The following is an 18,214-nucleotide window of genomic DNA, read 5'->3' on the forward strand; positions in this document are numbered from 1 at the left end:
ATCTTAGACTATTATCCCAGCATATCAACCCTGTCTGTTCGCAGCAGAGAGGTGACCTGGAGATCCTGTTTAAACTAGCCCATTTATCCAATCAAGACAGTAAAAACAAAAGCATGACAGAGCTCCTCTTCTCTAAGTACTTCCCTTGGTTCTCCTTGAAACCAGCTCTAGGTTTCAGTCTCAAAGCCTGGTCCCTAATCCTTGATCTCTCTCAACTCCTGCTTTCTCTCCTCTCTGTGTCTCTCCAAAGTCTTGCATAGGGAGCAAGTGGCCTGCTGTGGAAAGCTGCTTGTGATGCCAGGAAGACAAGCCAGGGCAACTAAGACTAATAGTTCTTGATTTATCTTAAGTGTTTGCTGAGAGGAATGTGTGTGGAGTCACTTTTTTTCCTGACAATTAACTTCCACGGAGTTGTGTTGTCATGACATTGTGTTGTCTGCATTCCGTCTTGCAGCATCACAGGCAATTGCAAGTCACTCATAAAAGTCTACTCAATTACTGGCCCTAGGTTTAATTCAGAAATACTCATCTGTTTAATGTTTCACTAGAAACTAGCTACTTCTGTGCTGGCTTCAATCAAGCTGCAAAGTTTCTGTGATATCAAACATAAGTCTTTCGTAGCTGCATTTCAAAATTACACCCTAGCTTTACTTACACCTATTTTTACTTAAGTCAAACAACCCAGCACAGGCAGTATATAAGCCTTCGTAATTCAAGACAAAAGTTTACTTAAATCTCAAATGAAAGGTACAGAAAGAACTAATTTTAAGTAGAAGACTGTTCAGACTTAAGGCCCCATGATGCTCTGTCAGAAGCGTAGGGCAAAGGCAAGTAGACAACTGGGCAATTTCAACACTGGGCTAGAAGAAACAGCAGTAGGCTTGGTCCAAGAATCGATACGGTGTCTTAAAATAAGAGACAAGTTCTCTTTGGCATAAGAATATTAGCACAACACTCACACAAAACACTGTCCTATCTGCCTTACCATGGTCTCTAAATCAAGCAAACTGAGGCTATCATGAACACAGTATGATAGACCTCAAGTTGCAATCATTTAGCTGCTGACGTTCCACCTGATGTGGTGAAAACAACACAAAGCACTGAGGTACCTCACAGCTCATAGGGCCCACAGTTTTTGTCCCTTCTCCTGCCATCTAACCAGAGCCACCACAGTGTTCCCTACTCACCTGTCCTTCATTCTCACTCCCACACTGAGCAGCTCTTTCCTAACCCTGACTCCTCCCACCCCCACTGAATCAGCACCCGTGCTGGCATAGCCATGGTGAGCAGGACTGGGGAACCCATGGGGCTAGAGAGGAAGGGGAAAAAAGTTCTCAGACAGAGCAGTTCCCTGATCTGTGTGGCCATGTAGTCAACTGACACACATGGAGAGAGTGGTTCAGGAGCAAACTGGGAACAGGGGGGTGAGTGGGAGGGATTCCTAACTGGTATTTTAAAGCAAGGTTGCCACTTCCACTATTCCCATCTGCCAATCCAAACCATCAGCTGCCTAAAGCAGTCAGAAGAACTTGGTATCCCTAGCCTTAAACATTTGCAGGAACATGACCCAGTACGTGTGCTTGAGTGTCTACAATAGGTGGACAACAACCATCATTCCTGACAGTAGCAGGAAAGAATGTGACTGGCCTCATCAAATGGTGTCCGAATTGCCTAGGTATTTCAAAAAGAAATGGGGAGACTTGAATTTGAAACTCACCAGCCTGAAACCTGAACCCACTTCAAGACAGCCCTAAACCCCAGCCTACAAGCAAGTGAACAGCAAGGCTGCTGTTGACCTCCCTTGTTCAAAGCAGGGCAGCTATGAAGAACACAACGTCTTACCGATGATGTTATGTTTTTCTGCAATTAGTAATTGCTATAAATCCTCCTAGTTAATACATCTGACACACATTACCAGCTCAGAGAACAAAATGTTGGACTGAAGTATGTTGATGCTATGTTTTCTCCTTTGACTCAACCATTACGAATCCTTATAGCCAGCAAATATACATAATCTAAATAGCCAGAAACATGATTAATGCTGGAAAAACTAAGCCTTTATGGCTCTGAGTAAGTGCCAGGATGGATCATTTTTCCTATGCCCACCTAAACAGAACCCTTACACATAAAGAGTTGTGACTTCATCTAATGACTGATCAGCAAAGGCTTCCAGCCTCCGGTCAGAAGAGAAATGCAAACCATTTGCACGTATGGGTGCTTTTTTAACTTCACAACTCTTTAAGTTACCAGAGTTCCTCTGAGCTGAACATTTCTCTCTCTTACCTGGCATAATATGCTACATGTGAGCATATGATCATCAAATCTCTTCTTTTGAGCTCTGAGATACTTCAAGACAACCAATTCTTTGCTACTCTTTCAAAGAACCTAACCTAACCAAGTTTTCTACAGCTTAAATATCCCATTTCCATCTCAGTGAGATCTCCGGCTGGACACGTCACTCTTCAAATACACATGGCAATCAGCAGCCAGATGAAGACTTGGTGCAGATTTCCTGCATAACATGACAATGGTTAGTTCAGTTAGTCTTTCTTGCTCTGAATAAGCCAAAAGACCCTTATCCTTTCTAGAATTTTCAACAAGGAAAAAGTATCAAAGTTGTCCACACACCAAATACAAACAATTTTTGCAAACAGAATACATTTCTTCCAGAAGTGTTCTGATTCACTAGTGTTTCAGGTACAAAGTAACTGTAACCAGTTGAAGCACAATGTTAGATGATTGCTATATAAGTAGAACTGACCACAAAAAAACTTCTAATGGTTTTGTTCATTCTCAGTACAGTTGGTTACAGTTGACTGAAAGTGCTATGTTCTTGATTTTTTGCAGAGGTACAGGAACATTTTTGTGTTAATTGCTCAGTTCAGTTTTAAATGGCTGAGTGGCAGGACTCACCCCATCCCGAATACTAACAAAGCAATTGTTAAAATATCCAGAACTCCAATATTTGCACGTATAAACTGACAAATGCATTTTGGCAATATCGAAATTGCACCTGCCATAATTACATCTGTAGCATACCTTTAGACATCTGTGTACTGATAATCAGAATATTTTAGTATGTAGAGCTGTGCTATTTTATAAGGTATAGGTTTTTTCTACTAATGTTTCCCCACTGATAATTTAATAAGAAATGGAAGTAAGAAAACATGAGAAACCTCAACCTGAGAATTTGGTATTTAAACCTGTAACTGTAATGCAGCCTGTAAAGACTTGAGTTCATTTTACAGTTATAAAATTAAGTTTCTCATTCTGAAACACAACCTCCAGCTATGAATGTAAAGATTCCTTGCTTGCATAGACGGCCCCTACCATCTGATCAGAATGAAGGATGAGAGTTGAGCTATGTTTTCAAACTCAGCTTGTACAATTCACTCAGGGATCTGGCTTATGTTTTTTGTTTGAAGTAGTTTTAGTATAAACTAACTCTAGTTAGGGTTTTGAAGGCATGCAGTAAGCTTCATTTCCCTCAACTTGAAGAGTTTACCATATTGCTTAGAATTACCAACATTGAATCATTGAGTCTGTTTCTTTCAAATGAGTTATATGCTCTGGACGGTTTGACTACAATAAGAAATATAACATTCAAGGTTAGCTTTACTCACTGCAAAAAATAGCTTCTTCTCTTCATGATGAAGTGGAAGAAACAGTGAAATTCAGTGCTGCTGGAGCAACAACTGCCTCAGTTGTTCAGCTCCAGTTGCCTGTGTTAACAAATCAGGCAAGTTTTTTTAATTGGAAACTGAAGGCAGGCAGGTGTTATGATGACTGACACCAAAGCCAAGCGAACCCAGGTCTCTCAACTCCCAGACCTAACTTGTGGCTACAGGGTTAGCATTACCAACCCCTAGTCACCACTGGAGTGCCAACAGCTGCCTGAAACGTTGCTTCCAGTAGGATCTCACCTTATTTTTGGAACCAGTTGGCACTTAATGGAAAATGACATTGAAATACTGTCCATTTTTCACTCTAATATAAACAGTTGGGGCAATTATTTTCTAAGAGTTAAATAGTTATTCTAGCTGTCTCTGAGGCTTAACTGGGCTTCTTGTCAGAAAGGGCAAGACTGAAAAAGTCACATGTGAAGCACATGCAACTTGCATATTCCCTAGATCATGTGGTACAACTGTTCTGAAAGATTGATCCACACTCCTCCCTCCTTCCGCATCAAGCTAACAGGAGACAGTGTTTTATTTTAGGGAATAGACAGTAATTTTGCCTAAATCTAAGACTGATATGATGGAGCAAGAATGAAATCCTGCAGGTCTTTGCTGACTGCCAAGAGTTTTACAGGTATAAGCCATGAGGAGCACATTTGGCAGTCATTAAGTCTATGGAAGTATTTAAGTCTATGGAAGTATTATTAACTTCTCATAGTACTTTGGCACGCAATCTCTCATCTAACACCTGAATCCAGTTCCTTTGTAACAGACCACTAGTAACAGCAGCGCAGCTTTTGGTGTTTTGGCTCAGTTCTGTGGGGAAATTACACACTTCCTGCGTAACGGTCTGATGGAGCCTTAACTTGTTTTAGAAACGTATCTGGCCTTAGTTATTACGACACATGATGCTTCGTGTCCAAGTTCCTCATGATGCTTTTTTGTATACCTGAAGAGACACATGCCTAGAAATCTGAATTCTTTTAATCTGGGTCTTTGAAATCTGACTTTACAGATATTTTTTTTTCTTAAACTCTGAAAACTGGCATCATTAGAGCAAAGAGAGACCAGCCCATCAACTAAATCCAAATAAACCAGCAAAGACTTAATGCATAATTGCTGTACCCTCTCTACTGAAAGACTCCCTTCAACACACCACCACGTGAGTAAGTGACATCAGAAGCATTTTTATCGCCAGTTACCCAATGCATTCTTATCTGCTTAAGGCAGATTCCAACTAGGACATGTTTTGGTCATTAAAAATCATGACCTTCCAATGTGTCTGTTAAATCTAAAGTGCCTAGTTGGGAAAGTAGCAAAACCAGTGAATTAATAAGGTGAGACCATTGTGCATACTGCTTCCTTTGAGAGCTCACTTATTCCCCTTCATTATGCCAAATGGAGGCTTCTCCGTGGAGAAACAGAAGCCTGTACATTCAGCAAGAAAACACACTGCCAACCACGATGCCTCTGCAAAGTGAATAATCTCAGCCACCCACCCTGTTACTGCAAAATATTCCAGAGGTTTTGCCTCTTTAAAATTGTAGTGAAATTGCCATGCACAACAGCCAACACATTGGGGAACAAACACAAACTCAAACAATGGCAATTTAAACTAAATAAGCTTGTGCAATTTTCACCTATGTTCATTATATTAAAGGCTTCATAGACGAGCCAATCTTGTGAACACATTCTAAGCAAGGAAAATGACAATGTTGCATTTAAAAAACACCAGACCCACAAACCACAAATCCTACACATTCTTAATAATGTTTTGCATAAACAAATGTACTAAGACTACATAAAGCTTTCAAACCACTTCATCAACATAAATCTAAACAAGAGAGAAACCTCGGCTCATAATGTGTTACGATGTATGCAGGATAACGCACAAACCCTTTCCACACAGAAAACTGGCAAAAGACTCCTCTGACCTGTCTGGAAATGTCTTGGTCACAAACAGCTCAACTCCACCACCTCCAAGTCTACCTTGACTCGCTGTGAAAAGGAAATGTGTACTACCATTTCCTCAACTAGATAGTTTTGGGGAGCTCTGTGTACAGATGTACGGTAATCTCTCTTCTCTATAAAACAAATGTAAAAATGGCATAGCTAAATTAAAACTGCTTGCCTGTTCCCGCTACCTTTATCCCATATAAACTATAAAATACATGGAATTTAGCAAAGAAATGCCAAGTACAAAGCTATAGCCCTTCTGAATAAAGCTCCTAGAAATCTGAAATACTCCTTCCCACTGGAAATTTTTGCTGAGAGTGTTATTTAGCAATGCAATCAAAACAAAACAGCATTGGAAGAGGTAGAATTAATGCTTAAATTGACTAATTCCCCAGACATAGCAGGGACGAAAGTTTACCTGTTCCAACAAGTTTAAGCATCTGCTGCACAAAGGGGAGCTGATATTGTTACTTCTCATCAATCAAAATGTTTCCTGCATTACATCCTTAGCGAATTTGAGCCTGAAACTCAAGTTAAGAGCTCTAACAGTGTCTTCCTGCTCTCGTGCAGACTCTGGGGTATCTAACTTCCATGTCTGATGTCTTTGTGGTCTGTTTTAAGGCTTATAAGGCATTGACATCTTCTAACAGGTTTACAGGAGCACAACGCAGGCATGCTAAAATGGTAGAGCAATTTTTGTCAACTTGATTTTTAAAATGCAAGTAGCAAAGAAAAACAATCAGATCATATAAAAAAGGATGCCTATTAAAAATATTCATTTTACTGGCAGCAATGCAAAAACATTTTAAAGTCAGGTATCAAACTGAAGTACATGTCTGTTAATCCAAGACAAAAATTAACAGGCTATCTGAAGGAGGATATTGAACAGGCAGATTCTTCAGAACTCTCACTGCCTCTGCAGGTAGAAGGATTCAATCTGCTATAAAATATGCTGATAGAGATGAGTATTTAAATGTATAGCTAACAAGGTCTGTGTAAGAAAGATTAAATATATGGGTTTTTTTATTCCAATAAAATATTCCTATCCCTAAACTGATAAAGTAGTTCTTAAACAGTAACACTCCAGACATGTTCTGTCTTCTGGTATTCTCTAGGCTAAAACACAGGTTTATACAATTCAGAATAAAAATTCTAGATCCATTTGACGGAGAAATAAAGATTTGTAATCCAAGGAAAATGGAGGATGGCCTTAAATTGCTAGTTCCTGAAAGGGAAACTGAAAACCAGAAAATTTGTTTCCTTGGCAAGGACACTCACTATTCTTGTGTTTCTGGAGATTAAAATACAACACCTGGAACATCCTTGAAGCAAGGAATCTCCTCTTCCCCCCCCCCCCCCCCCCGCCCCTTATGCTCCCCCCCCCTTTAACAGCTGATACTGCTGCAGGAGAGGAAGGTGAAACAGTGCCAGTACCTTTCACCTGTGGTGTCCTGGTAATGTTTAAAAATAAGAGAATGGAAAGTTGGAGGAAGCTTTCTTCAGAACACTCCAAGTTTCAAAATACAACAGAGTTATCCAATGCAACAGTATTCACGTGTTTATAGAACTTCTTAAACACAAGAGAAAATTACTACTGAAAAATTTTGTTTTTATAGAAGTATTCTTATAGCTGCTTGTAGTACTGTGGCTAAGGTTAACGTATTAAAACAGAAAAAGAAAAGAGATACACCTCACACACAAACCAGCCAGCGAGAGGACTTTCCATTCATAGCAGAATGAACTCATCCTCTAAGCAAAACCACAAGAATAAAAACACAAAATGCCTTAAGGAAGGCTGAATGACTGGCATGCACAGGCTGGAATAAACCCACTCACATTTCAACCTGACAAAGCCGCAAATATTCTCAAACAACTGGCTCGAGCGACTGCATGCAAGCTCTCCGAATGAGGTGCTACTTACTTCAGAATCCTGTTAAAAAGTCCACTTGTCTGCCTTTACACAAGGGAGGAAAGAAAGAAGGTACACATGCAGCAGAAGGGGTCTAAGTCTTCTCAAAATAGTTACTGATAACGCCTGAAGCTCTCTTTAGACAGGAATTTCATAATTCTTGTTTTAGAGAAGTTTCTCACTTCAGCTCAGATTCGTTTCCAAAGGACCTAACACTCACTCACTAGAAAAACAGAAAACTAACTTCACAAAAGTTACCAAATATCAACATGCAAGGCTGGCAAGTACATGTGCAGTCAAGATGATTCAGATAAGTCAGATAAATTTAGAACAGTGCTTTCCTAAAAGCATGCGTTCACCAAATGCAGTAAATATGCAGGAGCTATATCCAAGTGCTGATTCCAAACATTAGAGCAAAAAATTTATTAGTGAAAATCTCCTTTTAAGAGTTCGCTGCCATCTGAAGTCCTCAACAATGTTATTCCTCGATCTGCCTTTAGTATTTCCATCCATCACTGGATTTATCCACATAAAAAGCTATAGGCTCTCCAACCTCGGAGGACTAAGCCAAATGCAGTGTGGCAACTTCACACAGGACCAACCTTTTATGGTTGGAACAGTAGAGCTTTGATACAGCTAATCTACCATAAATAGCTCTTGAAACTCAGAAGGATCAAATCAGCTGTTGCAAGAGTCCCAGCCTGTAGCTGCTTCAAATCCAATTATACTGTCAACTCTATCTTGCAGCTCTCCTTTTTACTCCCCCCATCGAAAACTTTTAGTCCTGCTCCTGCGAGAAATGAAAAGCTGCAAAGACAAATGCAGCAGAACAAAATGCATTTAATAAAAATTGAAACAAGTGGACAAGTATTCTTAGAATTATCCTTAGGAACAGAAGTTTTGTTTGGTTAAAAAACAGCCTAAGAATTTGATGCCCATACAATAAAAAATTATCAGCCCTGACTTGTAATACAAACATAGAATTTGAAATAAGCAAACAGTTACAAGAACAGCAAGCTTAGCTTTAAAAGGTGGGCAAAACCAAGCAGATAAACTGTGTCCCAGATTAAGGCATAAGGCACTGAATTGCTTGCATATTTTTTCTGTAACTTAAATACACTTGAGAAGTACTAGAACTCACTGTTATAAATCCTTGTATTACAAAGTTTCCTTTCAGGTAGGTAGAGCCACTTTCTCACAAAGAAGCTGAGAATAATTTAAGAATTCTTAAGGAACTGGGGGCTTCCAAAATGTATGTTTACTAACCATACAAGTCAACATAACTCTGAAAACTACCACTAGGACTACTAGAGCACAGCAATTCCTGAGAAACTAATGCAGCGACAGTGTTCTGGAAAAAGATACAGGTTTGGATCCAGTGAAACACAGGTGAGCAGCATTATCTTTATGGTTCACCTCACAGTGCAAAGAAACCAACGCAAGTAAGTTTACGCAAATAAAAGATTTTTTTAAAACCATATATTATTAACGTCTCCATAGTCTTTCCAAAACAACGAGATAAATTACTCTAGTGCAGTACAGGAACTGGTGCTTCAAAGGGGAAGAAGTGCGTTGTGGACAAAGCCTGGATCCGCATCTCCCACGAGCATGTAAATCCTGAATATTGCCAGGGCATCCTCCTATAATACTAGGCATGACATCTACCATCTAGGCATCAGTCCTTCTCGTACAAGCAGGGAGAGAAGGGAATTGCTAATTCCCAGTATTCAAACTCCTTTAAGAAGGGCCTGAAGTTTGGCTCCTCTAGAAACAACTCTAATGCAAGGGTCAAAATACAAAAATAATCATCTTCCATGTCATGAAAAACTGTCAGCTGTATGCCATTCTACTTCTCTCTGAGGTTGCATTAAATTTTATCATCTCCATTAAAGGGCCTGGGTTTTAACTGATTTGCAAAGCATGTAACATACATTGAACACAAAAAGAGTCACTGGTTTCGATCTTGCCTACACAGATGATGACAAAGCAACTTCAATTAAGTGTGGGTGCATTAAATGAAGTGGTTTGCTATCTCCCCTAAATTGTGCATGAAGAACCCAGCTGAGTCACCTTCTGGAAGTCTCAGAGAAGTCAAAGAGCTGGAAGAAGGCACAGAGAGTTTTCTCTTTAGGCCATAGCAAATGCCTAACCTAATAAATTCAGATGCACAGTGGACAGTGAGATTTTCATTAGCATGGAATAAACTGAACATGTGACAAGTAGATAAAACAGACCAGCAAGATCTATCCAAGTAAGTTTATCAGTTTGAACATGGCTTGTAGAACTTGTCACATTATGCTTCTGCACTGCAGTGAAAAAAAGTAGCTGAACCAACTGCTGACAAAAGTTCAACAGAGCTCTTAAAAATGCAGCAGGCATGCTTGCAACTGGTAAGTCAAAGAGCAGCCGTGACTGTGCTGCCAAAGCACAACCACTGGTGCTATATGCCCTATCCATAACCATTTAAAATCCAAGGTCTTTTTATTACTGTGGAATTTGAAGGATGCGAATTATGACATGGAAACACACCCCCTCTCAAGGAGGGGGACTGGGACTGCTTGTTTCTTTTATAGAAACCACTCTACTTCTTACTGTTTGCATTCATTCTCCCTATCACACAGGGAACTATGTTAAAGATTTCACTTTCACACCTAATTTAAAAAAAAAAATCCTCTGTGTGCTCTTTTCACACAGACTTCCTTGGCTATGAACACACAAAGCAGAATTGACTGGAACAGAAATGCAGCAGTTTCTCCCTCTTCCTCCCCAATACAAAATTTCTGTAAACAGAGTAGAGGAAGCCACAGCCAATACATTAGTTCACCACTAGCTCTTTACAGCAAGCGTAAGATCTAGCATACATCTTCCAGAGACTATCACCTCTCTTATCAAAGAGAGTGAGATATCATGCACTTCTCAGACCACAGGTTCTGTCCCAGTTAAGACAGAAGTACAAATTAACAGACACGCTTTTGATACCAAGGTCTTGCACTGCAAGAGAGGATATGTGCTTCAACAAGTAACAGTCAAGAAATAACACCAGTGTAACACACAGCAAAGTGCACACAGCTTGGAAAGTCTGGAGTAAGCATGTATTTATTTAACAATTCAGCTTCCCAGTTTACAGATATCATCTTTTCAGCTGGGGCGGGGGGGGGGGGGGGGGGGGAGACTTCCTAGAAAAAAAAAGACAGACAAATTTAATAAAAAGTGACTTACTAGCATCCATTGTTAGAATCATGACCCCACTTCTGTGTCCCAGGAAGCAGGAAGCCTTACCCATCCAGTGTATGCGAATGACTCAGAAGGACAGCATGGCTTTGTTTCAGCTTATATCTCGGCTCATTCACCCCTCCTCCCTCTCGTGGGATAACAGTGTTGCCTGTGCCTGGCCATCCCTATTGGCTCAGCTAGGGAACCACACTCATGTAGCATATTCAAGTTTCTGTGAGAGCCTAAAATGACCCACAGAGGATTTTTTATTTATCTTACGAAAAAAAAAAAAAGGAGAAAAGAAAAACAACACACTTTTTGTCTTTCTAGGACAACAAACTGTTCATTCTTTCACTATCAGATGCGTATTACAGTTGGTGTTATTGCCACAGGGCCAAACAATTCCCTGTGCTCTGAATCAATGAGAAGGTGGCAAGTCAGGGAGGACAGTCCCACAGAGTTCAGTAATCCCCAGTCTGGCTGCACTGTCTGTCTATGGGAATAAAGCTACACATTTTGTGTCAAAGCCTATGCCCTCCAACCCAGCTTATCTTCAATGCAAACTGTATATACCCCCAAAACCGAGGATCTCCCAGTTTGCCAGGGAGGATTTGCTCTTCCATTTTGTTTTTAAATAGGCAGAAGAGTAAAAGATTGCTGTCTTACTGAAGATGCACACCCGGACTCTACAGGTTAAACTCTGCAGTGAGGAAAAAGTCATTTTTTTCTTAACCTGTAGGGTTCTCTAAATGTAATGACTGGTATAATCTAGGCTCTGCCTGAAGAATTTAGAAAGCTGTGACAATCTATTTGTGAACCACCACTCCAGTGAGATAACAGAGTGTTAAAAAAATTCACCACAATGTAAGTAAAAAAATCTATCTGATCAAGAGATATCACAACCCTTTGTTAACTTTGATCAAACCATAGGACAGCCTAAAAAGTGCATTTGGAAGGAGAGAAGGGGGAGGGGGAGAGGAGTTTGTTTCTTTCTGTACTGCAAAATCCTTAAGAACTTGCAGTCAGACCCTGAAAGGCAAGTTTCTGTATCTTGCAGCGTGAACTGCCAACAGACTTGATATCTGTACGTAGGGATTCAGCAAACCCAGTGAATGAAACACCCGTGTTCCTTGTCTCCAATAAGAACTACCTTTTCTAAATAAAGCATAGACATATCAGGCTACTGTCTCACCATGTTAGTCACTGCTAGATAACCTAAGATTCATAACTCTGCGATACAACCACAAGTGTATTTTGGAAGTGTTGCTTGTGGTTGTTGAAATAAACAGAGTGCTCCCTCTCCGCCTCTCCTCTGTTTTTAGAAAAGGTATCAGTTGCAAGTCTCAAATACCAAGGTTTGTAGAGCCACTAATGAAGTTAGAATCCACAATTCAAAGAAATTAGCAAAAGCAGTACAACTGAGTCATCACTTCTCAGATTTCTTGGCCTTCTCTTGCTTTGCAGGGCTTCCCACCAACACTCTTGAGTCATTACAGTTTGGGGGAAACAAAATATTCCTAAAGATGAAAATTTCTGACATTTTCAGTAGGACACTGCAATAAAAGCTTTGGAAAGAGGCACGAGTAATTCAGATCCTAGAAACAAATCTGAAATCTTTCACTGAATGGAAATTAGGAAGAAATGACCCACCTAGGTGGACAGGCTGCTCCTCAAAAGCCTTACTACAGAAAGAAGCACACAGTGCCAGAACGGATGTCACACCAGATGGATTAGTGGTTCCATCCAAAGTTTACAACTCTCAAATAGTCAGGATGCTGTTTTGTTGACCATAACAAACAGCTAAGGACATTTGGCAACAGCCCAGGCCATGTGCAGAGATGCATGTTAAAATTCTGGGAGTGACATCAGGCATAGTTTCCTTTCTTACCAATAACTATCAATTTGAAGAGAGATGCAGCAGTAAGGAAGATGCTTTTGCACTCTCCCTATCCCAGCCTTTTTCACCTGGCAACATCTTTACTAAAAATTCCATAATGCTCTAAACAAACAGACAAAAAAAAATCCATGACAACCAAAATCAAAGTTTGAGTATGCCTTCAAGTAGTGCAATCTCAAAGCCTGAGAAGAACTGCATGGAAAAAATAGCAAAAGACCAGTCCTTATCAACAAGGTAGAAGGTGAAGAGCTGGTGCACTTTTAAGCACAACTGAGGACTTCGACTCTCTGCACAAGACGCCAGGCTAATCCAACACTAAACACTTCCATCCTCAGGCAAACTGAGCATGAGTAATATTGCCAGAGAACACTAGGCACAACAGGTACTACGCTGAACACACACATTTTAGCAAAAGCATTATCATATGTTGTATAAGAGCAAACCACTTTCAATAGGATGACATTCCGTGTAAGCTTGGCTTTTGCAAGAAGTCTAGTACTACTGTTCTGTAGCAATAAAGTGCAAAAGTTCGAGCAAGCTGTTCTCAAACCAGCAAAAAAAGTAATCTCTGGGTCAGCAAGAGATTGTGAGGTACTGCATGGCATTATTTTAGAATGGTGCAAATATTAATAATTCAGCTTACAAAGTATTCAGAAAGGTAGTTGAACTGAAACCATAGTGGGGGGGAACAGTCTTACTGACATCTGAGAAAATAAATAGGAAATAAATGTTTTTGTCTTCATCCTCAGAAGGGAGAGGATGAAGTTTCCAGCTAGGTTAGAGAACATAGCACAGGTGTTTAACATGTGACATTAACCTGAAGGATGCTGCTGCACTGACAGGGGATTTATAAAAACCAGGCATCACCACTATTTCAATTCTAACCTAGACAGCAGAAATGAAACAAATTACTGTTTTGCAAGCTACACTAGACAGCAAGAGTTGGCTGAAATTTCTGTAATTAAAAATAAACCAGTATTAGAAGGAACACTGCACGTTTCTTCATATATATGCAGGGCTGCTAAAGTGTCCAGCAAGACAGCACATAAACTTGCACATGAAGCCTTGGCTTTGCTGTCTTTTGTGGAAGTTACACAACACAGGTCGTACATGATAAATGGTATGCAGCTAGCAAAGCCAACACACTGTAAATTAATAAAACCAAAATACCTGCTCATAAACTTTGTCTACTGGCATGATATGAAACGAGAGTGTGACTCATCTGATGGTGCCCTGCACATTTCCCAGCCTCTGAAGTCAACTGGACAGTCTTACCCAGATGCAACTCCACCAACAGAGTAGAAAGCTAGGTCATGACCTCCAGAAATCACCAATTTTCTTCCATCATTCAAGGTTAGGTTTCACTTTTCTACTGCAAGTGCTTCCAAGTTTTCAAGCTCCCGAGCACATGTAAGAGTAAGCACTGTCCCCAGTCCCCACTTTATTTTTTTTTTTAAATAAGATGTTAAAACCAGCAAAATAAGCTTTTATTCAAACTTCCACTCTTCACACTGTGTTCCCCCAGCCTTCAGAAGCTATGGCAAGTTGCAAGGAAAACAGTTCTCTCATAATTTTGGAGCAACAACTCAAATAGTGCCTACCATACCTCCAAGAAAAAACATAGGCTACATGTGGCAAGAGAACTAGTAGGATGACAGTTCTTTCCAGGCAGTATGGCCAGAATTAGACATTAGACAGTTCTGTTTTAGGAAAGTTAAGAGATACATCATATTATTTTGCTGATACAAACCAGTGAGATCTTCTTGATCATGTCCCAGAAATCACATCTCTCCACTCACAAAAATTACACAATTCTTCAAGAGCAAGATTAATCCCATGCACTACACAAGTTATGGGAGCTCTGCCTTTATGGGGCTGACAGAACCTGCTACACAAACTTACACACAAAAAAAGGTCCCTTTTGTTCTTGGTTTGTGTTTGCTTAGGGAAATGCTTTCCCATAGCCAAGAACTGAAAAAAACCTGAATCAAAACTAAACTGCAAATGTATCACCAAAAGTTGCAAAATGAAGAGTGGGCAACATGAAAGGTAGACTACAGATATGTAATTAATTAAAATGTTACATTTGCAGGAATTGTCCATAGCCTAGAATGGCTGAAGCTATTTTATTATACAATGACTGGAAGAAGGAATGATAGGCTGGAACAGGGGATCCATCTCAGCTGCCTGCTGCCTCTCAGTGCATACTGAGATGAAGTTTTGGGAATTGTTATTGTCACTTTCATCTGGAGTAACATTTCTTAAAGCAGCATTAGCATCTCCTAGGTATTTACATACCATCCAGCTTTTCTGAAGGTCCTAAAGGCTACTCTGGGATCTTAACTATTATACCACTGCATTTTATTAATGCTACATAGGTACTAGGAGGCACACACAGATTCTTCTTTAAATGTTTGATACAAACAACTACAGAAAAAAAGAATAAAAACATAGTTCTTGGTTCCCATCTGCATGCATTTTTAAGCACAGGCTCACCTTAAATCCCAACCATCCAAGCCTGACCCTCTAGGTAGACCTGCATCACCATGTCCAAGTGGCTCACAATCCAAAAGGCAGTCCTCCTCCTACAAGAAATAAACATTAAAAAGTATGGGTAAGAACCACAAATGCACATGACAGGGTATGAAAACAACAACTTCAGAACTACCAGGCAGTTGCACAAAGGGGGTGACTTGATTGACTACAGGGAATGAAGCAGTTTAGAGTATATTGCTACCTTGCCCATTCATATCATCACCACAAGCAACAGCACTTTTCAAAGCCCAGCTATTGATGCACTGTAGCTTTTTTCATATAGAAAGAGAGGTCTTGCAAGTTGGCTGGGAACTCCAAGGAACTTTACCTTTCAGTTACTAGAGTCTGAACCTTTAACATGAGACACAGTCTTGAACTACCAATTTCTCTGAAAATGCCAAGCTTTCACTTAACCACCTCACAGAAAGTAGTCTGTATTACACCTTTCAATAAGGTCAAGAAGCACTGAAGACAACAACAAAACAGCAGCATCTACCAAAAGACTATTACCTTCAAAATCTTTAAGTTTAAACATCGGTGGATGCAACTGGAAGAGCCAGCTCTCTTCCTAGAGCCACAGCAACCAGGAGACAATCCCGAGACCTCTCCCAGTGGAGAGCACTTGACCTATCAAGCAAGTCCAGCTCTGCGGGCAACACCTGCCACATGGCCTGATTTTTGACGCCCACATCTTGAACCACAACTGCTTTTATTTTCATCTTTGGCAAATACAAAACATCTCTGGCTCTTCCTGAAACACTAATTGCTTTCCCACAGGGTGATTTAGCCCATGTGGAGATTCACGCTGATGCAGTATCCACGTTAGGTTGTTTCAAACTAGCTGAATTATCCCAGTACCACATTGTCCTTAAGGATGCAAATCCCTTGAACTCATAAAAACTCACAATAAACTGCTCCTCCAGGCTTGTTACTCTATTCTGTACCACCAATGCAGTTGGTTGTTTCCACAGAGCAGTGAAGAGTTCTCCAATGTGGACTCGAACTCCATGAAACACTCTGTGCTGTTGAACAGATTATTGTCTCCCTCCTGTAATACAGCTGGCAGCTAAACCAACATTTTTACTCTTGTGGGGTGAGGTTCAGCTCACCTACATATGTTTTTAGGTACCAAATATACTTCTTTCACTTTCACTGCTGCTTTATTAAACTTCCTTTTTTAATCTATTAAGAGGCACAAAATGAAGTCATGATATCATAAGTGACCAGAGCAACAACTGTTAAAGAGCAGTCAGGTCACTGCTCTGCTTCCACTGCAGCTGCTGAACATGTCAGACACTAATAACAGCATCTAGAGAAGAGGTCAAAACAAAAATAATTCCTTGAAAAGACAGAAAGAAAGCCAAGACAGGAATTTTGCCTGAGTTGGGAAAAATTCTGATTTTAGAAGACAAACAAACCCTCAAACATAGACTACCTTAGAGTCCATGGGAACAGATAAGGCAGCAATTCAGTCTTCTCCCTAATGTTATGCAGCTGTTCACACATTTTAAGCCAGTTTTTATGGTCTACCCACATTTATCTTTGTATTTTGGGCAGCAAACTAGCCTAAAGTTCCCAGAATATGGTAAACCACATGCTATTGTTTTCCCATTTCCAACTTTCATTCACCTCAAATGGGCATTCCTGCATTTTGGAAGGGTAAATGAGTGGGGATTCACTTCAGGCTGGTAGAAAAGTTGAAGAGAAAAGGTGGCTGACAAGGGGTAGTTGGAAGAAAGATAAACTAGTTCCTCCACCATCACATAGTCACAGTTACCAAATTCCTACTTGCTACTTAGCCTTAGGGTTGCCTGAATACTTCTACTGTTCCTACCTTCTTCCTTTTTACGTATTAACATTTTAAAAAGACAGAAAAGCCAAGGATTTGAAATCCAGCTCAAGCATCAGTCAACTACTTCACGGGTTTCCTGGAAACCACTGTGAGGTGGGTAGAGGTGACATTTATAATGCACAGCATGCATTAAACCTGGTGTGCACTGCCACTATTCCACTAGCATATTTCATTATTTCTTCTGATCCAGCAAATGCTACATTTGTGTGTTGGAATAAGAGAGAATAGACCACAGCGCTGGAGTTTTGAAGGCCTGTAGCTTTGAAGCCTGTCAAAGTCTATCCTTTTAAAGGAACCTTGAATATCTGGTGTGAGTTGAACTATCTTGACAGAGTTGGTGGTTTGTTTTTGTTTGTTTGGTTTTGTTTTTATATTTGCCTATGTCACTATATTCTACACGTCCTTGTTAGTGTCAGAAGTCTTACAAGAAGTTTTGACAAGAATACACGATGAGACCAACACAAGGCCTAAGAAATACAGAGCACCTACCAGGGAACATTTGAGATTGAAATCAAAATACGAGAACTGGCAATCAAATTCCAACCTTTTAGAGACTGACCTTGGCTGCAATTGTTGCACTTCCTCTCCAGTTCATCTGAGAAGTGTCTGGCAAGCCACTTGAACCATATATCTGATAACTCCCACATTTTGAGAGTTTAGAACAAAAGCAGGAAAAGACACTCCAAATATTAACTTTTGCCTTTTTGATGGACTCTGCTTTATTACACAATAGATGGATCCTGGAATCAGTCAGTACATCATGAAGAAAAGACAGACATCAAAATATTATTTGGATACTTGATATTATGAACTAGAAAGAAGGGCTAGTGGGTAATTGCTTCTGCTTAGCCACAAAGATCCATCATTTTTGACCCAGAATAATAATGAAACTTCTAGTTTTTCTAGACAAAGATTCTTCTGGATGCAGATAACATCAATATTTGGACTAATTTATCACCTGAAACATGAGCCAGGAAAGACTGGCACTATGTGCACAGCAGACAGAAATATAGCTGCTCTGCAAGAATCTGCAGTGTCCCATCAGGTTATTTGCTAGGCTGGCTACAGGACAGCTACAACAGCTTCTCTTTAAGGTAAACCTTGTAGTTCTGGAGCACTTAGATGCAGAACAGACTTTGAAGAGTTTCACTGAAACAAATTAAGGTTGCATCCCT

General features: G+C 40.1%; 1 protein-coding gene across 20 annotated transcripts in view; it reads right to left on the reverse strand.

Moving 5' to 3' along the window:
- Nucleotides 1–18,214, reverse strand: part of SVIL (supervillin) — a 143,849-nt gene that overhangs the window by 96,945 nt on the left and 28,690 nt on the right. For 19 of the 20 annotated variants that reach the window (XM_075492555.1, XM_075492552.1, XM_075492551.1 and 16 more), the window contains exon 1: nucleotides 10,762–10,874. In XM_075492555.1, coding sequence (XP_075348670.1) covers nucleotides 10,762–10,825 — 64 coding nt within the window. In that variant the 5' untranslated portion in view covers nucleotides 10,826–10,874. Of the gene's footprint in view, nucleotides 1–10,761; nucleotides 10,875–15,148; nucleotides 15,238–18,214 lie in introns of those variants that run through there. The other variant, XM_075492547.1, reaches the window with a different exon arrangement.

This window comes from Mycteria americana, chromosome 2 (genome assembly GCF_035582795.1).
Source record: "Mycteria americana isolate JAX WOST 10 ecotype Jacksonville Zoo and Gardens chromosome 2, USCA_MyAme_1.0, whole genome shotgun sequence".
NCBI lineage: Eukaryota > Metazoa > Chordata > Aves > Ciconiiformes > Ciconiidae > Mycteria > Mycteria americana.